The sequence below is a fragment of the Notamacropus eugenii genome, chromosome 5 (genome assembly GCF_028372415.1).
Source record: "Notamacropus eugenii isolate mMacEug1 chromosome 5, mMacEug1.pri_v2, whole genome shotgun sequence".
NCBI classification, from domain to species: domain Eukaryota; kingdom Metazoa; phylum Chordata; class Mammalia; order Diprotodontia; family Macropodidae; genus Notamacropus; species Notamacropus eugenii.
Genome location: NC_092876.1, coordinates 406,103,057 through 406,129,760, shown reverse-complemented (window position 1 = coordinate 406,129,760; position 26,704 = coordinate 406,103,057). Strand labels below are relative to the sequence as shown.

Sequence of the window (26,704 nt, the reverse complement as noted above, 5' to 3'; positions counted from 1 at the left end):
AATTGTCTCCCTATATGGCAACTGTTGGTCCTCTGCCAGTAGACATTCTCTGTATGCCCAATTCTCCTGTCAACCTGTTAGGCCATGATCTCCTTTCTAAAGTTAGGACCACTATTTCCTGCTTCTTTGATGGATTTCTCCTTGCAACTTCCTGAAAACTCCCCTTTTTTTTTTTTATTCCTTGTACTGTTTTAGAATACTCAAGAGATCCTTGACAATAGCCCTAGAATTCCATCTGACATCCCTGGTTCTCTGTATTCTATGTGGAATCTGTTTTGGATTTTATCTTCAGATGTTAGCATGGGCAGGACAGTGGACAATAAAATAAATCTTGGTGTCCTTGCCACCAAGACTAAGGGAGGCCTTCCCACCATCCATTCCTTAATCTACTTTGTACAGGGAAGCCATTGAAGCTGACTCCCTGATGGATCAAGGTATCATCGTTCTATGTAAATCCCTTTGTAACACTTCTATCCTCCCTGTTAAAAAACAAGTCAGACCCAGATGGCAAATCTGTTTAGTACTTTGTGCAAGATTTACATGCTGTTAATGCTTATGTTATGCCCAGATAGCCAACAGTTTCCAGTTCTGTGACCATCATCCTCAATTCCCTGTGAGGTTCCTTTTTTTATTATGATAGGTCTTTGCTCAGCTGTTTTTTAACATCCTCATTCACCCAAATCCCAGGTACTGTGAAGGTAAACAGGAAATAAGAGTCTGGATGAATGGGGATTTGCCTTCACCTAGAAGAACACACAATAGATATGGACTTATCTGCCTCAAGGGTATTTAGAATGCCCCAGTTTGTTTTCAAATCTTACAGTAGGACTTGGCTTCCACTATTCTCAAGCATTCTACTGGTGGCACCCATTGTTGGAGTCTTTTAAAATGATAGCTGCTATCTCTTCTACCAGAAATGTAATGGTGCCACCCTGAGTTGGAACACCTGGGCTTCATTCTCTCTGCTGGCATTTGTTCAGTTTCCCCAAAGAGCACACAGGCTCTTCAACAATTGTCACTTCCCACAACCAAAAGACAATTGTCTTTTTGGGAGCAGCTGGATATTGCTGCCAATGGATTCTGTCATTTGATGAGATCATTAAACCTCTGGTTTTCCTAACCAAAGATAATGTTTCAAAACCTTTGCACCTTTAACCAACACATCTTACTGTCTTTGTGGCCCTCAGGAAAGCCTTGTTATCAGCTCCAGCACTGCGATTTCCAGCTTATAGTAAGCCATTTTCTATTTTTGTACACAAACATAAGGAGATAGCTTCAGGGGTCTTCATTCATTCCCTTGAACCCTCTCTTTGGCCTGTGGTATATTAGTCCCCTCAGATTCAGTGGCTTAGGTACTCTGTTAGTGGTAGAAGTCACCACCCTTTTGGTTGAAAAGGCATGTGATTTGGTGTTAGGGGTCTCACTTGTAGTGCAGCGCCCCCATGAGGTTAAGGCTCTCTTTTTGAGAACTCGCACTCAAGCTTTCTTTGATCAATGACTTGCTAGATATGAAATGACTTTATTGGGCAAAGAAAATATTCAATTCTCAACCTGGCCACATCACTTCCCAATATACCTTCTTCAGGGGAGCCTCTCCATGACTGTGGTAGATATGGCCAATAGACTCTGACCTTTCTGATATCTTCTTGCAGAACACTGTCCATATCTTACATACTGATGGTTCCTCCTTTATGAGAGCTTGCATCTGGTACACAGGTATAGCCTCTGTCAGCTGACCTCAGCACCCAAGCCGCTGAAATAATTGCACTTACTGAAGTGCATTTGTGCCTGTGGACAAAGTATACGCCAATTCCCATTAAGCTTTTTAAAGTTTGTCATGATGCTGTGGTGCTATGTTTCAGAGGGGTTTCTTGACTTCTTCTGGTATTACCATTGCAAATGCACAAAATTCTATCTGCTGTACAGCTTTCTAGTGCTCTGGCTCTTGTCCATTGTCTTGCTCACACTGATGATACTGATCTTGTTTCAAGAAGTAACAGTCTTGGGAATAAAATCAGGGACGTGCTTGAACTCTCCCTCAAGCCCCTCCAAATACCTGTAAAAAATGACTCTAAACAAATTCTGGAGCTGAAGAACCCACAAAATGTTGGAGTGAAACAAGTCTTCAGCCCAAAACAGTCTGGAAGGTCAACTGGAAGTGGCTGTTGCACTGGGCTGGGAGCAGAGCACAGTCCAGTGTGGGTTGTACCAGCATAGACAGGGCTGGAGCAGACATCCAGGGATTGAATCACTGGCAGCTATGGTGATTACCAGACTTTTGAGCCCACAAATGCCAAAGACAGCATAGAAGGTTAGTGCAAAAACTCTGTTGGACCTGATTGGGGGAGGGGTGTGGTCTGGCCCTACCCCTGGGGTGCAGAGGTGGTGGCTGTGGAGATGGTGTCCATGGTGGTGGCGGCAGTGGGAGCAGCAGCAGCTGCTGCAGCTCCTTCTGGAGCTCCCTGTCCAGAAATCAATCAACTGATCAAAGAGTGATTGCGGGGATCTCTTTGTTGGCACTGAGGCGGAATTGTCTTGCTTTGCCCTGCTTGTATCTGGGTCACAGTCCTGGGTGGTCCTGGGGCAAGGAGGAGTGCTGGTGCAGTGAAGCTTGTGGTGCAGTGGAGACGGAATCCTTCTCACTGTTCCAAGACAGAAAAGAACGCTTGTGGTCACTCACAGACCAGGACACAGGCCAGGAAAGGGGTAAACACCTCTCCTTTGATCATACCACCTTGGAAGAACTGAAAATTTATAGGCCCTTTGAAGTAGTTCTGAAAACAGCTGCACAAAACCTCTGAAGTTTGGGACAGTACACTGCCTCTCCCCTACTGGAAGCAGAATGCTTCCTTAACAGAGAGTTAGAAAATCAAATATTTGGCTAGAAAAATGAGCAAACAGTGTAAAAAACTTAGACTATAGAATCTTACTTTGGTGACAAAGAAGATGAAAACATACAACCAGAAGAAGACAACAAAGTCAAACCTCCAATATTTAAAGCCTCCAAGAAAAAATATGAATTGATCTTAAGCTATGCAAGAGCTCAAAAAGGAGTTTGAAAATTAAGTTAGAGAAGTAGAGGAAAAATTGGGAAGAGAAATGAGAGTGATGCAAGAAAATCATGAAAAACGAGTCAACAGATTTCTAATGGAGACTCAAAAAATACTGAAGAAAATAGCACCTTAAAAAATAGACTAATCCAAATGGCAAAAGAGATCTAAGAAGCCCATGAGGAGAAGAATATCTTTAAAAAAGCAGAATTGACTAGATGGAAAAGCAGGTCCAAAAGTTCACTGACAAAAATAATTCCTTCAAAATTAGAATGGACCAAATGGAAGCTACTGACTTTATGTGAAATCAAGAAAATATAAAACAAAACCAAAAGAATGAAAAAATAAGAAGACAATGTGAAGTATCTCATTGGAAAAACCAGTGACCTGGAAAATAAATCCAGAAGAGATGATTTATAAATTATTGGACTACCTGAAAGCCATGATCCAAAAAAGAGCCTAGACATCATCTTTCAAGAAATTATCAAGGAAAATTGCCCTGATATTCTAGAACCAGAGGGTGAACTGGAAATGGAAAGAGGATTCACCAGTCACCTCAGGAAAGAGATCCTGAAAGGAAAACTTCTAGGAATATTATAGCCAAATTCCAGAGTTTCCACATCAAGGAGAACATAATAAAAGAAGCCAGAAAGAAACAATTCAAATACCGTGGAAACAAAGAATAACGCAAGATCTAGTAGCTTCTACATTAAGGGATGAGAGGGCTTAGAATATGATATTCCAAAGGTCAAAGGAGGTAGGATTAAAACCAAGAATCACCCACCCATCAAAACTAAGTATAATACTTCAGGGGAAAAATGGACATGCAATGAAATAGTGTACTTTAGACCAGATAGAGCTGAATAGAAAATTTTACTTTCAAATAAAAGAATCAAGAGAAACATGAAAAGGTAAACAGGAAAGAGAAGTCATAAGGGACTTAGTAAAGTTCAACTGTTTACATTCCTACATGGAAAAATGATATGTGTAACTCATGAGAACTTTCTCAGTTTTAGGGTAGTTGGAGGGAATATTTATACTCACACATATGTGTGTGTATAAATATATGCATATACATATATATATATACACACATATATACATATACACAGAGGGCACAGGGTGAGTTGAAAATGAAGGGATGATATCTAAAAAATTTAAGGGTGAGAGAAAAATATTGGGAGGAGAAAGGAAGAGATAGATTGGGGTAAATTATCTCACATAAAAGAGGTAAGAAAAACCTTTTAAAATCGGCAGGAGGAGGGGGGAGATGAGAGGGAATGAGTGAACGTCTATTGAATTTGGCTTAAGGAAGGAATAATATACACACTCAATTGGGTATCTTACCCTACAGGAAAGTAGGGGGAAAGAGGATAAGACGGGGAGCATGAGAGAAGGGAGAACAGTTTGGGGGATGGGGTAGTCAGAAGCAAACACTTTTGAAAAGGAATAGGGTCAAATGAGAGAATCGAATAAATGGGGGGTGGGGTAAGTTGGAGGAAAGTATTACTTCTCACAGCATGACTGTTATGGAAGTATTTTGCACAACTACACATTTATAACTTATATTGAATTGCTTTCCTTCTCAGTGAGGGTCGGTGGGGAGGGAAGAAGGGAGAGAATTTGGAACCCAAAGTTTTAAAAACAAATGATAAATTTTTTTACATGCAACTGGGAAATAAGATGTACAAGCAGTGGGATATAGAAATCTATCTTGCCCTACAAGAAAGTGAGGGGGAAGTGATAGGAGGAGGGCATGATAGATGGGAGAACAGACTAGGGAAAGGGGTAATTAGAATGCAAGCTATTTTGGGGTGTGGAGAGGGGAGAGATTGGGAAAAAACTTGGAATTCAAAGTCTTGTGGAAATGAATGTTGACTAAAATAAATTAATTTTTAAAAAATCTTAATATTGCTGCTACAAAACTTGCTGCCCTTGAGGGCCCTGTGCCTGTATTGCATCCTTCTGCTTCTTGTTATGTTGACCTCTCTCTGTCTTACATTGACTCTGAAATTGCAAGGTTGAAACAACATTTTTTTATATATGTATTTATTTTTCCCCAAAATTTATTAATTTATTTGTTTTCAGTTTGCAACAATCTCTTCCATAGGTTCCAAATTTTCTCCCCCTCCCTCCATCTCCCTCCCTTTATATTCTCCCCATATAAGAAGCCCATGCAATCTTATATGGGATCTACATGTATATTCCTATTAAATACATTTTCACATTAGTCACGTTGCATAGAAAAATTAAAATGTGTGGCAGAGAACATTAGAAAAACAAAACATAGCAGAAGAGAATATAGTCTGCTTCATTCTGCATTCAGATTCTGTACTTCTTTCTCTGGATGTGGATGACTTTTTGCATCATGAGTCCTTTGGAAATATTTTAGGTCTTTGCATTGGTGTGAAGGGCTGTCTATCAGAAACAGTCCTCGAACACTGGCTGTTACTGTGTATAATGTTCTCCTGGCTCTGCTCATTTCACTCACCATCAGTTCATATAAGTCCTTCCAGGTTTTTCTGCAGACCTCCTATTTTGATTTCTTATTACATTCATGTACCACAACTTGTTCAACCATTCCTCAGTTGGTGGGCATCCCCTCAATTTCCAATTCTTGGCCAACACAAAAAGAGCTGCTATAAATATTTTTGTACATATGGATCCTTTTCCCATTTTACGATCTCTTTAGGATATAGCCCTAGAAGCAATATTGCAGGGTCAATGGGTATGCACATTTTTATAGCCCTTTGGACATAATTCCACATTGTTTTCCTGAATGTTTGGCTCAGCTCACAGCTCCACCAACAATGAATTAGTGTTCCAACTCTCCCACATCTTCTTCAGCATTTATCATTTTCCTCCTTTGTCCTGTTAGCCAATCTGATAGGTGCGATGTGGTACCTCAGAGTTGTTTTATCAATAGTGATTGATAGCATTTTTTATATGACTATAGATGGTTTTGATTTCTTCCTCGAAAAACTGCCTGTTCATATCCTTTGACCATTTATCAATTGGGGAATGATTTGTATTCTTATAAATTTGACTCAGTTCTCTGTATTTTAGAAATGAGGCATTTATCACAGATACTAGTTGTAAAAATTCTTTCGCACTTTTCTCCCTTCCTCCTAATGGTTTCATTGGCTTTGTTCGTGCAAAAACTTTAAAATTTAAGGTAATCAGAATTATCCGTTTTGCATTTCATATTGTTTGTATCTTTTGTTTGGTCATAAATTCCTCCATTCTCCACGTATCTGACAAATAAACTATTCCTTGCTCCTCTGATTTGTTTATGGTATCAGCCTTTATACTTAGATTTTGTATCCATTTGGACTTTATTCTACTATATGGTTGAAAGAGCATTTTTGTGCCAACCAGATATCTGGGGTCTGGTTGACTGCAGAAGGCAAACCACTCCTTAGTTGGAATTTCTCTCAACAAGTATATCTGTCCATTAGGAGGAGCATTTCAAATTTAATGGGACCCTTGATACCATCAAATTTAGTACTGTGTCGCTTGTAGTCACCAAGAAGCAAGGCCATAATGATACTGTAGATTTAGGAAATCTGAAGATGTGTAGATTGACTTTTTCTTTTCCCAATATTACCAAAGAAGATCCTTTTATGTGTGCTAAAACCTACCTCTTTAATGAGATTAGAGAAAAGAAACCTCAATGTATTTTTTCAGCCAACTATACTTATAAGGGTCTAGCTGGACCAAGTATGATACAACCTTCAGTTTACAAACTTATATTGTAAGAATAATTGAACCCTTGAGGGAATTAAGTATTCTCTTTCAGGAGTTGGACTAGTAGCCTGTGGACTAGTAGCCCTTGAACTGTTCTTTGGTTGTGCCAATATTCCTTTCTTCCTCTGAATTGGTTTGGTACATATGGGATCATCTGTTCAACTCTACCAGTATCAGGCTTTAATCATGCCATAGAACTAGTAGAAAGGAAAACTACCAGAAGCTTGGGAGCTTGGTGGTTTAAACATAAAAAACCAGATGCTACCCCAGTTAGGGGAGATGTAAATACAATCCAAAACTCTCTGAAAGAATGTGGGCTTGGGATGAAGATCCTCTGGTCCCTGTTTCCCTTTTTGGCGTTTGCAGCACTAGATTAGGCTCCTAGAAACCACTCACTTGAAATTGAGGCCACAGGTGAGTCCATCTCCTCCTTCAAATCAAAGTTGATTGTTTTTTTCTTAATTAATTTTTAATTTTCAACATTCATTTCCATACCATTTTGAATTCCAAATTTTCTCCCCATCTCTCCCCTCCCCCACCCTCAAGATACCATGCATACTGATTACTCTCTCGCCCAATCTGCCCTCCCTTCTGTCACACCCTTCCCTTCCCTTATCCCCATCTTTTCTATTTTCTTGTAGGGCAAGATAGATTTCTATACCCCATTATCTGTATTTCTTATTTCCCAATTGCATGCAAAAACAATTCTCAACATTCATTCCTAAAACTTTTGAGTTCCAACTTCTGTCCCTTCCTCCATCCCTACCCATCCCCACTGAGAAGGCAAGCAATTCAGTATAGGCTGTACATGTGTAGTCATGCAAAAGACTTCCATAATAGTCATGTTGTGAAAGACTAACTATATTTCCCTCCATCCTATCCTACCCCCATTGATTGTATTCTCTCTTTTGACCTTGGCTCTTCCCAAAACTGTTTACTTCTAATTACTCCCTTCTCCCATCATCCCCCCACCCCACTTATCCCCTTCTCCTCTACTTTCCTGTAGTGTAAGATAGGTTTTCATACCAAATTGAGTGTGCATGTTATTCTTTCCTTAAGCCAGATGTGATGAGAGTAAACTTCACTTTTTCCCCTCTCACCTACCCGCTTTTCCCCTCCATTGAAAAAGCTTTTTCTTGCCTCTTTTATGAGAGATAATTTGCCCCATTCCATTGCTCCCTTTTCCTCCCAACATATTCCTCTCTCACCCCTTATAGATATGATCCCTTCCTATTCAGCTCACCCTGTGCCCTCTGTCTGTATGTGTGTGTATGTATAATCCCTCCAACTACCCAAATACTAAGAAAAGTTTCAAGAGTTACAAATATTATCTTTCCATGTAGGAATGTAAACAGTTCAACTTCAGTAAGTACCTTGTGATTTCTCTTTCCTGTTTACCTTTCATGCTTCTCTTGATTCTTGTGTTTGAAAGTCAGATTTTCTTTTCAGCTCTGGTCTTTTCATCAAGAATCCTTGAAAGACCTCTATTTCATTGAATGACCATTTTTTTCCCCTGAAGTATTATACTCAGTTTGCTGAGTAGGTGATTCTTGGTTTTAATTCTAGTTCTTTTGACTTCTGGAATATCATATTCCAAGCCCTTCAATCCCTTAACGTAGAAGCTGCTAGATCTTGTATTATCCTGATTGTATCTCCGCAATACTCAAATGGTTTCTTTCTAGCTGCTTGCAATATTTTCTCCTTGACCTAGGAACTCTGGAATTTGGCTATAGTATTCCTAAGAGATTCTCTTTTTGGAGCTCCTTCAGGAGGTGATTGGTGGATTCTTTCAGTATTTGTTTTGCCCTCTGGTTCTAGAATATCAGGGCAGTTTTCCTTGATAATTTCATGAAAGATGATGGGCTCTTCATGGTTTTCAGGTAGTCCCATAATTTTCAAGTTATCTCTCCTGGATCTGTTTTCCAGGTCAGTTGTTTTTCCAATGAGATATTTCACATTATCTTCCATTTTCCCTTTTGTGAGCATTTTGCCAGCCAGTTACTTGAATTTTGAGTCCTTTGTCAAGTTGAGGGTATACTCTAGGGAACTGTAAGTTCTCAGTTCCTCTAAGGTGGCACAATCAAGGGAGAGGAGTTTCCTCTCTCCTGACCTGTTGTCTGGTGTGTGAGCAACCACAAGTACTCCAGGATCTGTGAGTAGGATTCCCTCTTCAGAGCCTTCACCAGTTCCACCACACCAGTGCTCTTCCTCACCACAGGACCGCCACTCAAGACTGAGATCCAAATTAGTCACTTGATTCCCACAGGGTCTTTAGGCTGAGGGTTCCAAAAGTGGATGCTGCTGCTACAGTGACTGCTGGGACTTGGACCAAACCTACGTCCCCCTCTCACCCAGGTGAAAGAACTTTCTTACTGATCTTTGAAACTGTCTTTGGTGTTTGTGGGTTGAGAAATGTGGGAACCGCAGCTGCCACCTTTGATTCCATACCCTGAAGCCTGCTCCAGTTCTGTCCATGCTGTGCTCCACTCTGAGCCCAGTGTGATAGACCTTTCTGTCCACCTTCTAGGCTGTCTTGGACTAGAAATGTTTGTGGCTTCTGCTGCTCTATAATTTGTTTAGAGTCATTTTTACAGGTATTTTATGCGCTATGGGAGTAGAGCTAGAACAAGTCCATCTTTCTACTGAACCATCTTGGCTCTGCCCCCCAAGGTAGATTCTTTAGAACAAATCGGCTTACATACAAATTTTTACATACAAAAGTGCATCATCTTAGACCTTATTATGACTTTACAGGGAGAACCCTTTGCTATGATCCATAAGTCTTGTTGTTCCTACATTAACTGATCAGGAGAAATTGTGACACATAAAATTCAGCAGATTATAGCAAAAATGCAGTTACCTAAACCAAGACACCCTTGGTGGGATTATTCCTCTTTGTTAACTTTGTTGCATATTAACCACCATAGGTAAATGGGCTATTCTTGCTTTATGCATCATTATTCTTTTTTTTTTATTTTTATTTTTATTTTATTTTTTTTATTTTTTAATGTTTAACAATCACTGCCATACAATTGCGATTTTATCCCCCCCACCTACTCCCCACTACCCCCCCCCCCCTCCCCACGACTGCATACAATTCTGTATAGATTCTACATATACTTTCCTATTGAGTATATTTTCACTATAGTCATGCTATGTAGTCAGACTAAGATAAATGAAAGAAATCGTATAACAAATCAGAACATGATACACAAACACATACACATACACAAACATGATCTGCTACATTATGTGAGTGACTTCCATATTTCTCTCTCTGAGTGTGGAAGGCATTTTGCCTTGAGATCCACCATTGGGATTTTTTTTTTTTTTGTAAGAAGTTCTTGTGTTATTACAAAAATCTAAGTCTACCAGAAAAAACTCTCACACACTGTGGTCGTTGCTGTGCATAAAGTTCTCCTGGTTCTGCTCCTTTCACTCAGCATCAGGTCATATAAGTCCTTCCAGGCCTCTCTGAAGTCTTCTTGTTCATCATTTCTTATGGCACAATAGTACTCCATTACATTCATATACCATAATTTATTCAGCCATTCCCCAATTGATGGACATCCCCTTGACTTCCAGTTTTTGGCAACTACATAGAGTGCTGCTATAAATATTTTTGTACATGTGGGACCCTTTCCCATTTTTATGATCTCTTGGGGATATAGTCCTAGTAGCGATATTGCTGGGTCAAAGGATATGCACATTTTTGTAGCCCTTTGGGCATAGTTCCAAATTGCTCTCCAGAATGGTTGGATGCGCTCGCAGCTCCACCAACAATGAATTAGTGTTCCAACTGTCCCACATCCTCTCCAGCATTTATCATTTTCTTGTTCTGTCATGTTTGCCAATCTTATAGGTGTGATGTGGTACCTCAGAGTTGTTTTGATTTGCATCTCTCTAACCAATAGTGATTTAGAGCATTTTTTCATATGATTATAGATAGCTTTAATTTCTTCCTCTGAAAATTGCCTGTTCATATCCTTTGACCATTTATCAATTGGGGAATGACTTGTATGATTATACATTTGGGTCAGTTCTCTATATATTCTAGAAATGAGGCCTTTATCCCCGAGCTTAGCTGTGAAAATTCTTTCCCAATTTACTACATCCCTCCGGATTTTGGTTGCTTTGGGTTTGGTTGTGCAAAAACTTCTCAGTTTAATGTAATCAAAGTTATCCATTTTGCATTTCATAATGCTTTCTATCTCTCCTTTAGTAAAGAATTCTTCCCTTCTCCATAGATCTGATAAATACACTATTCCTTGCTTCTCCAGTTTATTCATGGTATCAATCTTTATACCTAAATCATGTACCCATTTGGACTTTATACTTGTGTACGGTGTCAGGTATGGGTCTATGCATCATTATTCTTCATAGACTTTGTATTAGCTGTTGTACTAAGCTATGTGAAAGGATGCTTACTAGGGAGCCTTTCTTGTTATGTCATGCTGATAAGGAACATATAAAAATGAATGTTATGAATTTGATTTAAAGATAGTAAGCTATGGGGGTGAGAGGCAGGTTCAAAGAAAGAAATTGTGAGAATCAGACTGACTTCTTGTAAACAGTGATTTCATTTGTGAACAATCTTCATTTTGCTGTTTTCATGTAAATCACCTGATTTCGGGAAATTCCACTCCCTCACTCTTCCACTCCCTACTTGGAAAGACCAAATCTCTCCTCTAATAAAGAATCTGATTACCTAATCTTACATTCTGTTTTGTATCCTGCTTATTGTTTTCTTTTACTGTATAAAAATTTCTGCAGAATCTGTATTCAAGGTTCTTATGCCTTTTGAGAGACCCTGGATCTGATTTGTTGTGCCACCTGCATGCATTTCTAATCAGTCACATAGCTCAAACTTTTGTTTCCTCAGTTACTATAAATCTATTTGTGACAGACTGTGGATAGTTTTAATGTCAAACATTGTATTTTATTCTAAAGGCAATGGGAAGCTCCTGTAGCATCTGGAATAGAGGAATGACACTATGAGACATGCTCTTTAGGAATATTGTCTCTGTCAAACTAAATATTCTTCATAGTTATTATTCTGAATATTATTCTAAATATTTAACTGGTCAGAGGTAATATTCTTGAAGTATCATTCTTAAAATATTAGGAATATTTAGTTGCATGAATGAATGTGTTAGTTCTTTGTTGCCAAAGAAGAACATGCCATCAGAGAAATGATGACATGATTTGCACTTGACTTTGTTTTGAGTGAGGGAGGGCTATGCAGGTCACCAGCCTCACTTCTCCTCCAGAGCCATCTGAATCCAGTGACCAGATATTCATCAGGATGACTGGAGATGACCCAGGATGAGGCAGTTGGGGTTAAGTGACTTGCCCAAGGTCTCACAGCTAGTGAGTGCCAAGTGTCTGAGGTGAGATTTGAACTCAGGTCCTCCTGACTCCTGCACTGGTGCTCTATCCACTGTACCACCTAGCTGCCCTTAGTTGCATAGAGGTTGTGTTGTAGATGGGGAAAGACTGGATTCAAGAAGATAAATTTGGAGGCTGTTCCATTAGACAAGTGAAAGGTACTGGGATCTTGGATAAGAAGAGTGGTTGTGAGTAGAAGTGAAGTTTGTTGGGGTGGTTGAAATTAATAAGACTTAGCAACTGATTGCATACTAGAGTGAGTGAGAGTAAAAATTAGAGTCTGACTTTGAGGTTTCTAACCTGGGCGACAGGAAGAATAGTGGTCTTGAGAATCAGTGGACCATAGTGGTTAAAGAGCTGATTTCAGAGTCAGGAAGACCTGGATTCAAGTGTGCCTCTAACCCTTACTGACTCTGACCCTCAACAAATTGTTTAACCTGTCAGTCTCCCCAGGCAATTCCCTAAGATTAAGTTGCAGTACCCATGCTGTTCTGCATTGATAGAGGGTGTTCTTCAGCAGGTCCTTTCACTGATGAAAACACAAGTCTAGTAAAAAAAAAAAAATGCCAGCAAATGTGGAAATTAGGAAGAAAGGCTTAGGGGGAAAGATGATGAGTTCTGTTTGGAATGTGTTAGTGAAGCCTGTGGCACTGAGGCTGAAGGGAGAGATGAGAACTGAATATGTCAAATTTGGAGTCAATTGCATGAAGATTATACTTGAAATACGTGGTAGCTAATGGGATCCCCAAGAAAAAGAAAGAGAAAAGGAGGGTCTTAAAACAGAGTCTTTTTATACAGCTGTGAATGAATATGGGACTTGGACGATGATCCTGTAAAGGAGAACTGGATCTGTCAGTCCAAGGTAACAAAGAAACTAGGAGAAAAGTAGTGCCACAGGAACGAAGGGAGGAAAGAGTATCTAGAAGGATGTGTTGCATTAAATACTGTAGAGAAGTAAAAAAAACAAAACAAAACAAAACATGAGAACCAAGAGAAGAGAACATTGAGAGCTAAGAGAAAGCTATTGAATTTAGAATGAAAACATCCTTGACCTTGGAGAGACAAATTTCAGTCCAGTGGTTTGGGTGAAAACTTGACTGCAAGGGATTGAGGAGTGGGATTAGGAAGTGTAGACACCTGAGTTTGGAGACCTTTTCCTAGGAATTTGTCTATGGAAAGGAGAAAGGATTTAGGAATAATAGCTTAATGAGAGGGTATGATCAAATAATTGCTTTTTAATGATGGAATTGAGTATCGGAATTATTTCAGTAATATTTGAAAAATTAGAGAGAGGAGATGACTAAAGTGACAACTTACAAAAGAAAATAAGAGAATCAAGGATAAACATGGAAGATTTGGTATTGACAAGAAGAGCTGCCTCATTCTTAGAGGCAGAAGGAGGAGAGGACAAGGGATGGTGCTGAGGTGATGTCAAGTGTGGAGTTAGGGAATGAGGAAAAGAGAATAAACATTTATTAAGCACCTATTATGGTCTGGGTACTGTGCTAAGTACTTTACAGATACTTCATTTGATCTGTACAATAACCCTGGGAAGTAGGTACTCTTATTATCTCTGTTTGATAGTTGAGGAAACTGAGGTAGATGTATTATGGGACTTGCTTGGGATCATACAGCTGGCAAGTGTCTGAGGAAGGATTTGAAATTAGGTCTTCCTGACTCGAGGCCCAGTGCTCTATCCACTGTTATCTACCTCTAGAGGGAGGTAACAATTTTAGGGATGACCTTGATTTAAAATGCAGGTTTCTTTATGAAAAACCATAATCTAAACAAGGGGGAAGCATTAGTGAAGTACATTTTGATGAGAAAGCAGGAAGGAAGCAGAGCTAATATTTTGTGAGTATTCCATGTTTGCCAGCCAGAAAGAGGTAAAGAATACTTAGTTCCAGAAACAAATCACTAATCTGGTTCCAAGATATTATACTATATGGGTGAAAAGGACTGTTAGTTTTCCACACATCTAATTGAGAAATTTAACAACTGAGAAATTTTAAACTTTCTTTATAAGAGAGTAGAGAAAGTAATAAGGGAGACTTATTCCAGGACACAGTTCTACCAAGAAGAATTGATGAATTGGAAATGATGGAAACCTTTGCAGGAAGATATTACCTCATTCTGGAGTATATGGCAATAATTACAATAAAGATAAAACTGGACACAGTTACATATACCTTATATTTTGGAAGAGTAGATTTCAAAAATTTCAAGGAAAGAAAAAGTAGGACTTATGGTTTAAGATACTGTAGTAGAAGCTAAGGTCAAGAGGATGATGCTATATAGACAACGTATCTTTAGTGCAGAGACGCTGAATATGGAAATTAATTTGTTTAGCAACATTAATTTTTATTTTAAAAATAGTTAAATTTTTATTGCTAACTCTTGTTTTTACATTGCCTTTATTTCTAAATACGTACCTCTCTTTTCCCTTCCCCAGAGAGCCATCCATTGTAACAAAGACTAAAAAAGAAAGAAATAGAACAGCAATAACAACTGATGTAGCAATCAGTTGTGTCAGTAATAAGTAGTATTCTACTGCCACAAGCCCTCAGGTCTGTAGAATCAGGAAAATTGCCAAAGATGACAAAAGATGGCAATAGTCAGTGTTGTTGAAGTTATGGGAAGATATACACACCTAATGCATTGTTGAGGGAGCTGTGAATCAATTTAACCATTTTGGTTGGCACTTTGAAATTGTGAAAATAAAGTGACTAAAAAGTCCATGCTCTCTGGCTCAAAAATTCTGCTACTAGATTTATATTACCAGGTGACTATTAATAAAAATAAAGTCTTCACACACACAAAAATATTAATAGCAGCGCCTTTTGTGGTAGCAAAGTCTTGTAAACAAAGTAGATGCCTGTCCACTGGGGAATGACTATAGAAACTGTGATACATGCTTGTATTGGAATATTCCTATCCTTTAAGATGATGAATATGTCAAATTCAGAGAATTATGAAAAGATCTACACGTATTAAATCAGAGCCAAATGATCAGAGCAAAGGAAACCAACAACTAGGTGGTGCAATGGATATAGTGCTGGAGTCCAGAAGACTCATCTTTCTGAGTTCAAGTTCAACCTCAGATGCTTACTGTGTGACCCCAGGTAAGTCACTTACCCTGTTGCCTCAGTTTCCTCATCTGTAAAATGAGCTGGAGAAGGAAATGTCAAGCCACTCCAATATCATTGCTGAGTAAACCCCAAATGGGGTCCTGAAGAGTCAGATACAACTGAACAACAAAAATAATATATAAAATAATTATATTTCAACAACATGTTGTTGTTCAGTTGTGTCCAACTCTCTGCGACCCCATTTGGAATTTTCTCAGCAAAGATAGAGAGTTGGTTTGCTGTTTCTTTTCTCCAGCTCATTTTAGAGATGAGGAAATGGAGGCACATAATGGGGAGTGATTTACCTCATTGACATGCCTTGAAGTTGCATAGGTCAAACTTTGATTCTTCAATTATTATAAATGTATTTGTGACAGTCAGGCTATTAATAGCTTTAATTAATAGCTTTACAGGATTCTTCTTTTGAGCTACAGCCTACAAAATACCTTTAAAACAAAGCAAAAAGAAGAGTGTATTTGTATGATTCTGTCTTTTAAGTGTACACCAATGAACTTGTGAAATTTCTTAACTAATGAAATTGTGATTATTTGGGTTCTACAATTTTTCTGTTTTGTCTATAGTGTTTGATTTTTTTTGCTTTTAAAAGGAAATAATTAGAAATATTTTTCTTTCTAGAAAAATTGATTGCATATCAGCCAGAATTTCATGCCTTGAAACAACGTCTCCGTATAGCTGAACATAGAATCTTGCAGCGTTCTTCTGAATTAAATACAATCTTAGAACAATTCAGACGTGTAATAGCAGAAACAAATGGAACCAAGGCTGCATCAAGTAATTTTTCAGGTACAATAAATATTTTTTGATAGGTTCTTAAAAATTTTGGAAATAGCTTGCAGGATGTTAATGTGTTTTAAAATAAAGGTGAACTGAAATTTTGTAGAATATTACTCATCAATCTATGCTATAAAGATTTATGTGGTGTATAATGTCACATAAAGTCAGCTTTTGTTATTCTTCCCTGGGAAGCTAGTAGTTAAAGGGAAAAACAGTATCATCACAGATCTTCATCCTATTGTGGGGAAGTTTAAAAACTTGTCCTAACAATTAGTTAAAATTGTTTAAGAGCATATAAAGGCAAATTATAGCAGTAGAGTTTACATTGAAAGCAGGAAAATGAAACTTGGTTTTGTTTCCCTTTTTGAAGTACAGTATGAAGTTATTAAATTGCTTGAAGAATTACTTTATATTTTTATATATTTTATATTATAATGCATGTGTAATTTTTATATTTGCATGATAGCATTGCAACCTATGTTCAAAACCCAGATGGCTCCTTCAAAGGTAGGAAAATCCTATATTTAGGGCTTCTGGACTAAATAAAACCATGTAAAGCCAATCACAGCAGTACACCTGAGGACTGCTGCTGTGAATAATTTCAGGAGTCTAATCGCATAGTATAATGAACTCTTTATTCTGTAATAAAGTAAACATTGTTCAGTAAAGTAAAGTGTAATATTACTAGCAACATCCTTAAGTAAAACATATCATTATACATGTATATATATGTATATACATATATGTGTGTGTATGTATACATCATAACAATAGCAACATCCTTAACCAATGTCAAGTATCCCAGTAAAGTTGTTTTTCAAAATACCACACCATCCATTCCTAGCCACAATAAGAACAGTCTTCTTAATCAATACACAGTGTCTAAGTAAAGTCCTCTCTCATCTTGACCCGAGGCTGACTTACAAAGCCCATGGCTTCTCCTCCATCAGCCAGCCGCTCCTAGCTCTTGCCTGGATTCACACACAGGCAGTTCTCTGCAACTATTCCTTGTCTTAGCCCATGGGGACTGTTCTACCCCAAACTCTGCCCTATTTCTAGGAAAACAAAGCTTAACAGGGCTATAACAATATTTATACACATTACCAGTGCCATCATCTCAATTTACTTATAAAGACCAACAGACAGGACTTCTGTCTGAGAAATTAACACAGACCGACAGATAGGGCTTATCTCTGAGAAATCAACACAGATCAATACACGGGGCTTTGACATCACAAACATTCTTTCTGTTAGGCCTCCCCACAAGCAAGTTCCCGAAGCCTGTTCATGGTCTCTTCTCTGTTGGCCCTGCCTCTGACTGCTCTCTCTCTACAATATACATACATACTTATACATATACACATGTACATATGTATATGTATGTATATACACACATGTATACGTATACACACGTATATACATATATACGTGTGTATATATATATATACATACATATATATATATATATACACACACACACATACTGTTTCTAATCAAAACTCTTGATTGATTCAATCAAAGGCAAGACTCAGTCAAAGGCACTTGATTGGCTAAAACTCAAACAGCAAAAGATCCTACTTTGCTTGCCATTACAAACAATTAGCCCTAATTTAAGTTAAATGGCATAAACAGACCTGGATCTAAGCAGGAAATAGTCTAGATCCTACTGGATTTTTAAGGCCAACTTCTTAATGTCTTAAAAATACCTATTGTAGATTTGTTGTTTTGTTCTGCTTAGTTTTAGTCAAAGGCAATTTTACATTTGCATTTTAACATTTGTTTTGAGTGGCTCTAAGTGCTTCTCTACCCCGTGGAACACATTGTTTTTGGATTGACAGGATTCTTCTTTTGAGCTACAGCCTACAACATACCTTTAAAGCAAAGCAAAAACAGTCTTTCTTGGTAGGCAGAGCTAAGATGGCAGAGGGAAGGCAGGCATTCATCTGACTTCTCCCACATTCCTTCCAAATACCTTTAAAATACTGCCTCAAAACAAATTCTAAAGTGGCAGAACCCACAAAAAGATGCATTGAAACAGTTTTCCAGACCAAGAAAACATAGGAGGTTGGCAGGAAAGATCTGTTGCACTGGGGTGAGAGTGGAAGGCAGTCTAGTGTAAGCCATGCCAGCACAGACCCAGCACCAGCAAATCAGTAGTTTGCCTTGGGAACAACTGAATCAGCAATGGCTTTGGCTGGAGCTCTTAGCTCATAGATGGTAAGAGAGTCAGCCAATCACTTGGAAGGAGATTACAAGGGTCCCTTTGCTGGCACTGGGGGCAGGACTCTGTTTCATTGCTCATATTCGGATCCAGGTTGCAGTCCTTGATGGCAGTGTTAGGGCAAAGAGGAGCACTAGCATGCAGAGCTTGCTGCTGCAGGGAAGCAGGGACCTGGTCACAGTAACAAAGTAGAAGAAAGTGCTTGTGGTCACTCACAGACCAGAGCATGTCCCAAGAGTGTAGTAAACACACTTCTCCTTAGATCATACCACCTTTGAAGAACTGAAAGCCTATACAGCCCCGGAACTAGCTCTGAAAACAGCTGCACAAAAGCCCTGGAGCTTGGGAAAGTGCACCTTTTACCCCAGAAGTAGAGGCCCGCTTTAGCATAGAGATAAAAGTGAATAAAAGTCAGTAAGCTGGAAAAATGAGCAAACAACAGAAAAAGTCCTGACTGTAGAAAGTTACTGTGGTAAAAATCAAAGTACATTCAGAAAACAATAAAATCAAAACTACTACATGCAAAGCCTCAAAGAAAAATGTGAATTTGGGCCATGGAAGAGCTCAAAAAGGATTTTTTAAATCAAGTAAGAGAAGTAGAGGAAATGCTGAGGAGAGAAAAGAGAGTGATGCAAGAAAATCATGAAAAAAGAATCAACAGCTTGTTAAAGGAGGTGCAAAAAATACTAAATAAAATAATACCTTAAAAAACAGACTAGGCAAAAAAAAAAAAAGGGTGCAAAATCCAATGAGATGAAGAATGCTATAGAAAGCAGAACTGACCAAATGAAAAAGAGGCACAAAATTGACTGAAGAAGAGAATTCCTTTAAAAATTAGAACTGAGCACATGGAAGCTAGTGACCTTACGAGACATCAATAAATAATAATACAAAGTTAAAAGAATGAAAAAATAGAAGACAAAATTAAATATCTCATGGGAAAAACAGCTGACATGGAAAATAGATCCAGGAGAGATAATTTTTAAATTATCAGATTACCTGAAAGCCATGAACAAAAAAAGAGCTTAGACATCATCTTTCAAGAAATTATCAAGGAAAACTACCCTGATATTCTAAAGCTAGAGGGTAAAATAGAAGTTGAAAGAATCTACCAATCACCTCCTGAAAGACATCCCAAAATGAAAACTCTCAGTAATATTATAACCAAATTCCAGAGCTCCCAGGCCAAGGAGAAAATATTTCAAACAGCTATAAGTAAACAATTTCAAATATCGTGGAGCCAGAGTCAAAGAGAACACAAGATTTAGCAGTTTCTACTTTAAATGATTGCAGGGCTTGGAATATGTTATTCTGGAAGGCAAAGAAGCTAGGATAACAACCAAGAATCACCTGGCCAACAAAACTGAGTATATTCCTCCAGAGAGAAAATGGACATTCAGTGATGTAAATAGATTTTCAAGCATTTTTGATGAAAAGACCAGAACTGAATAGAAATTTTTGCTTTGAAATAAAAAAAACTCAAAAGTAGCATAAAAAGATAAACAGGAAAGAGAAATCATAATGATTTCAATAAGGTCAAACTGTTTACATTGTTACATAGGACAATGATACTTCTTACTCCTAAAAACTTTCTCATTATTAGGGCAATTAGAAGTATACATAGAGGGTACAGCTGTGAGCTGAATATGATTATCTAAAAAAATAAAATTAAATGATGAGAAAGAGCAATGCACTGGGAGAAGGGGAAAGGGAAAGGTGCAGGGGAAGATGAGAAATGTTGGGACTGGGGGGAATGAGTGAAACTTACTCTCATGAGACTTGGCTCAAAGAATGAAAAACAAAAATGCTCAGTTGGATAGAGAAATCTATCTTACTCTACAGGAAAGTAGGAGGGGAAAAGGATAAGAGAAGGGGGAGATGGTAGGGTGTGATAAAAGGTAGGTCAGATTTGGGTAGGTAAAAGACAGAAGCAAAACACTTTTGAGGATGGACAGGGTGAAAGGAGAGAGAGTAGGATAAACAAGGGGAAAAATAGGATGAAAGGAAATTCATAGTAATTGTAACAGTGAAAATACCTCATTTCTTAAATATATAGGAGAACGGAGTCAAATTTATAAAAATAAGAGCCGTTCCTCAATTGGTAAATGATCAAAGGCCATCAACAGACAGTTTTCAGACAAACTCATCAAAGCTATCTGTAATCATATGAAAAGGCAAAGATGGCAGAGTAGAAGCAGGGATCTGCTCGAGCTCTCTCCTAAAATCCCTTAAAGAACCTGTAAAAAATGACTCTAAACAAATTCTAGAGCAACAGAAGCCACAAAATGACAGATTGAAGCAAATTTCCAGCCCAAGACAATCAACAGGAAGGGTCTGTCACACCAGGCTGAGAGTGGAACACAGTTTGGCATGGGCTGCGCCAGTGTGGATGGAGCTGGAGCAGGCCTTAGGGGACTGATTTGCTGGTGGTTGCTGCAGTTTCCCGACTTCTCAACCACAAACACCAAAGACAGCTTTGAAGGTCAGTGGGAAAGGTCTCTCACCTGGCTGAGAGGGGAGTGGATTCTAGCTGCAGTCCCAGGGTGGCGACAGCTAGTGCTGAAGTGGAGGCTGCTTTTGGAGTCCTCCACTTAATAAAGAGCTCAGAAGTCAAGTAATTGACTGGAAAAATAGGAAAATGGAAAAAAAGACTATAGATCCTTACTTTCTCAGTGAAGAGGTATTTTCTTACATCACTGGTGACAAGGAAGGTCAAAACATACATCCAGAAGAAGACAACAAAGCTAAAATTCCTGCATCCAGAGCCTCTAAGAAAAATATGAATTGGTCTTAGGCCATGGAAGAGCTCAAAAAAAGATTTTAAAAGTCAAGTAAGAGACATAGAGGAAAAATTGGGAAGAGAAATTAGAGTGGTGCAAGAAAATCATGAAAAATGAGTCAACAGCTTGCTAAAAGGAAATCTCCAAAATGCTGAAGAAAATAACAGCTTCAAAATTAGACTAACCCAAATGACAAAAGAGGTCCGAAAAGTCAATGAGGCAAAGAAGTCCAAACACTCACTGACGAAAATAATTCCTTAAAATTGGAATGGAGCAAATGAAAGCTAATGAATTTGTGAGAAATCAAAATTACAAAACAAAACCAAAAGAATCAAAAAATATGTGAAGTGTCTCATTGGAAAAATCAACTGACCTGGAAAATGGACCCAGGAGAAATAATTTTAAAATTTTTCAACTCTGCCTTAAAGCCATGATCCAAAAAAGAGCTTAGACATCATCTTTCAAGAAATTATCAAGGAAACCTGCCCTGATATTCTAGAACCAAAGGGTGAACTAGAAATAGAAAGAGAATCCACCAATCACCTCTTGAAAAAGATCCCAAAAGGAAAACTCCTAGGAATATTGTAGCCAAATTCCAAAGTTTCCAGATGAAGGAGAACATATTACAAGCATCCAGAAAGAAACAATTCAAGTATTGTGGAAACACAGTCAGGATAACACAAGATTTAGCAACTTCCACACTAAGGAATCAGAGGGCTTCGAATATAGTATTCCAGAGGTCAAAGGAGATACGATTAAAACCTAGAATCACCTATCCAGCCAAACTAAGTATAATACTTCATGGGGAAAAATGGAACTTCAATGATTACAGGACTTCCAAGTATTCTTGTTGAAAAGACCAGAGCTGAATAGAAAATTCAGCTTTTAAAGCGAAGAATCAAGAGAAGCATGAAAAGGTAAACAGGAATGAGAAACCTTAAGGGATTTATTGAAGTTGAACTGTTTATATTCCTACATGGAAGAAATGATATTTGTAACTCATGAGACACCTTTCTCAGTATTAGGATCGTTGGAGGGAATATGTGTGTGTATGTATGTATGTAGAGAGATAGAGAGACAGAGGCCACAGGATAAGCTGCATATGAAGGGATGATATCCAAAAAAGAAAATTAAGTGTTGAGAGGAATGTACTAGGAGAAAGGGACAGGTAGAATGTGATAAATCATCTTAAATAAAAGAGATAAGAAAGAGCTTTTACAGTGGAGGGGACAAAGGGGAAGGGGAGAGGGAATAAGTGAGCCTTTCTTTCATCAGATTTGGCTTCAAGAGGGAATAACATACCCACTCAATTGGGTATGGAAGTTTATCTTATCCTACAGGAAAGTAGGGGGAAAAAAGATAAGGGGGGGGATAATAGAAAGGACAGCAGATTGAGGGAAGGGGTACAGAAACAAAACCTTTGGTAGAAGGATAGGTCAAAGAAGAGAAAAAATGGACGGTGGGACAGGATAGAGGAAAATATAGTTAGTCTTTCACAACATGACTGTTATGGAAATGTTTTGCATGACTATGACTTTATTGAATTGCATCACTTCTCAATGAGGGTGAGTGGGGAGGGGAGAAGGGAGAGAAGCTTTAAAAATGAATGTTAAAAATTGTTTTTACATGCAACTAGGAAATCTGATATATAGGCAGTGGGGTATAGAAATGTATCTTACTCTACAGGAAAATAGAAGGGAAGAGCATAAGAGAGGAAGGGATGGTGAATGAAGAGAGGGAAGATTGAATGAAAGGGTAATCAGAATACACACTGTGCTGGGCTGGGGGGGAGGGGGTAGATGGGGAGAAAATTTGAAATTCAGAATTTTGTGGAAGTGAATGTTGAAACTGCAAATAAATAAATAATAAAAATAAAATCATAGAAAAATGCTCTAAATCACTACTGATGGAAAACATGCAATTTAAAGAACTCTCAGCTACTATCCCACACCTGTCAGATTGGCTAATATGAAAGAAAAGATAAACAAATGTTGGAGATGTGGTAAAATTTAGACACTAATGCACTGTTGGTGAGGTTGGGTACTGATTCAGCCATTTTGCAGAACAATTCAGATCTATGACCAAAGAGCCATACCACCATGCGTAACCTTTGACCAAGTAATGTTGTTACTAGATTTGTATCCCAGAGATATTTTTAAAAAAAGGAAAAAGGCCTGTATGTACAAAATATTTATAGTAGCTTTTTTAATGGTAGCAAAGAATTGGAAATTGAGAGAATGCTGAATAATAGCTGAATAAGCTGTAGTATATGATTGATTAAATGCTATTGTTGTATAAGAAATGATGAGCAGGATACTTTTAGAAAAACCTGAAAAGATTTAGATGAAATGATGCAAAGTGGAACGGGCCAGAACCAGGAGAACATTGTACATGGTAGATAGTAAAAACAATATTGTTTGGTGATGAACTGTGAAGGATTTTGCTGTTCTCAGCAATACAGTGATCCAAGATAATTCCAAGGGACTTATGATGAAAAATGCTTCCTATATCCAGAAAAAGAACTGATGGTGTCTGAATTCAGACTGAAGCATATTTTTTCTTTGCCTTTTTTATCTTTCTTTTTTTGCTTTGTGTTTTTTTTTTATTTTTTTACAGTTGGAGTAACATGGAAATATCTTTTGCATGACTGCACAGGGAGAGAATTTGGAACTCCAAAACACCCCAAATTTTAAAAATTATTTATTTATTTTTCGTTTTCAGCACTCATTTTTGTAAGATTTTGAGTTTTAAATTTTCTCCCTCTTCTTCCCCATTCCCTCCCCAAGATGGCCTGCAATCTAATATAGCCCATACATGTACAATCACATTAATCATATTTCCACATTGGTCATGTTATAAAGAAGAATTAGAACCAAAGAGAAAAACTACTAGAGAGGAAGAAGCAAAAAGAAAAAAAAAAGGAAAAATGGCATACTTCAATCTTTGTTCAGACTCCATAGTACTTTCTCTGGATGTAGATAGCATTTTCCATCACCAGTCTTTTCAAATTGCTTCAATCATTGTATTGCTGAAGCCTATCAAAGTCGGTCATCACAAAATGTTGCTGTTACTGTGTAGAATGTTTTCCTGGTTCCACTCACTTCACTCAGCATCAGTACATGCACATCTTTCTAGGTTAAAAAAACTCCGAATATTAAAAGATTGTTTGTGCATGTAATTGGAGGAAATTAGATATCAACTTATAAAAAAGTCCTTCTTGCACTTTCTTGTTGCTTGAAGGCAACCTTCTCTACCACCGAAAAGGGTATGAGGAAGTAGTGGTATTGTACTAGAGTTAACGTTTCTTATTGCTTTCCATTTTCCATACCAGAAGACAGTGACTCCATTGTCAACATAATGGAAAGTTTTATATTTATGAACACTTATCCATCCCAAGAGTAATATATACATATACAAATTCATTTATATTTGGAGGTATCATATAGCTTATGATGGTGGTGATTATAAATGTGATTGAAAAGCCAAAGAACAGAAAGTAAGGATAGCACTGTATGTTCTTATTGTGAGTAATGGTCATAAAGGAACCTGTTGAAGCCTTTACCTGTCATTTCCAATCCCTATGGTCTATATTTTGTTGTAATTGCTCTAATAACTGAACTGATATAAATGTTTGTTACATTTGTCTTATATCCGCTAATCATTTTTCCCCCATTTTATATTGTAGGATAAGCCTTTTGTCTTATTTAGCTATTGGGATAAGTTATGCCATTACATTGTGGACCTTTTTACCAATGTGTTATCTTATTTTAAATGCTCATACTTCTTACTGGTTTTTTTTGGAAAGTTAGTATCAAATCTGAGAAAATGAAAAACTTTTCATTTTTACTGTTGAACTTTTATCATCATATTAAAAGTTTTCTCGTGCTTTAATGATAACATGAAAGTATTAGAAAATCATAATCCAAATTTGCCTGGTTATGTTTCTTGCTTAATCTTAATGGATTGAACCTCTCAGTTTAAATAAAGTATTCTTCTCCACAATTTATTTTGGGACTTTTGGAGTGAAATGTAGCAAGATGAGAAGTTACTTAAAAATTATGTGGCGTTACATTTTAATTAGCTAAGGATGTTTAGTATTTTTATGGACTGCATACTACTATAGATGACAAGTCATCCATCATAATGGTTTATTCCGAGATACTGCTAGCTATTGTGAGCAACAAGCAATATCATAAAAATGATAGTTGTTATGTTTTAATAGAGAAGAGAAAATCATTATTGATGTAGGTGTTATTCCTGAAACAACTGTTGCTATATATTCAGAATGCCAACTTATTATAAAATATTAGAATTAGTATAAAGCCAGAAGAAGAATGAGAAAAACAGTATGCAGTTGAAATAATTCAATCTATTTTAACAAGTTATTGAAGATAAAAAGGAGGTGATTAATAGTAGAAATGACATAGAAGTTTAAATACTTGCTATTAAAAAGAAAACCAAAGGGGCCTAAAAAATGCCATAGTTAGCAAAAACTCTATACTGCCCAGTCAGGCAAAGGAAGACAGTGATTTAATGCTACACTAGTTTAGAATATAAACTGGTTTTAAAAATCTTACAAAGAAGAACAATGGAAGATTATGAATAATATTGCCTCAAAGCAATTGAGTTAAAGTGAGTTTGTAAAAACTCTCGGCAAGAGGTTAAATTAAGCAAAGCCATCCTAAAGGCATTTACAGATGAAAATGAAAGACAACAAATAGAAGTAAAATAGAAAAGATCTGGAAAGGTTTTTATAACATTTTCACCAGCAGGGACAGTAGAATCACATTTATGGACTCTGACATGATAATATCAAATGTAAAAGAGGCAGAAATATCCCTAAGTAGAACAGAACAGAACAGAATCCTCTTTCAAGAAATACAGAGCTAACTAATTGGAGAAAAATGTATTGCTTGTAGGTGGGTGGAACCAGTATAATAAAATGATACTTACTACCTGAAGTGATTTTATTCATTCAGTTCAGTGTCAGTCAAAGTATCCAAACAATGTTTTGTAGACCTAGAAAAATAATAGCATTCTTATAGAGCAGAGTTGTCAAACTCCTAGTAGCCTAAATAGAACCAGCTTAAAATATAATTGGAAAATATTTAACAAAATTAAATACAATATAATGTTACTTTGTGGTTTTCCGAGTCAGTATGCAACCACACATACCCATTTCTATTTGAATTTTATACCACTGACACAGAGGAACAAAAAGTCAAGAATCTCAGATGTAGATGGACAAAAAAGGTGAGAAAGGAGGCAATCTATCGGTACCAGATCTCAATCTTTGCTACAAAGCAATAATTATTAAAGGGATTAAATCTTTAAAATGATTTCATAATGGTTTAATAAAAAAGATCAGTTGATCAGTGGAACAGATTAGGTACTCCATGTACAGAAGCAAACATACTCAGTAACACAGTGTTTGATTAATCCCAAAACCCTGATTACTGGAAGTAAAGCTTGCTATTGACAAAAACTCCTGATAAGACTGTATAACTGTCAGGAAGAAATTAAGTTTAGATGCACACCTCATACCATACACCAAGATGAATTTCAAATGGATACATGACTGCGATATAAAAGGAT

General features: G+C 37.5%; 1 protein-coding gene across 3 annotated transcripts in view; it reads left to right on the top strand.

The window, feature by feature from the left end:
- The window catches only part of MGAT4A (alpha-1,3-mannosyl-glycoprotein 4-beta-N-acetylglucosaminyltransferase A), a 151,948-nt gene that overhangs the window by 46,819 nt on the left and 78,425 nt on the right, over nucleotides 1-26,704 (top strand). For 2 of the 3 annotated variants that reach the window (XM_072614605.1, XM_072614607.1), the window contains exon 3: nucleotides 15,950-16,117. In XM_072614605.1, the coding sequence (XP_072470706.1) occupies nucleotides 15,950-16,117 (168 nt within the window). Of the gene's footprint in view, nucleotides 1-272; nucleotides 435-15,949; nucleotides 16,118-26,704 lie in introns of those variants that run through there. The other variant, XM_072614606.1, reaches the window with a different exon arrangement.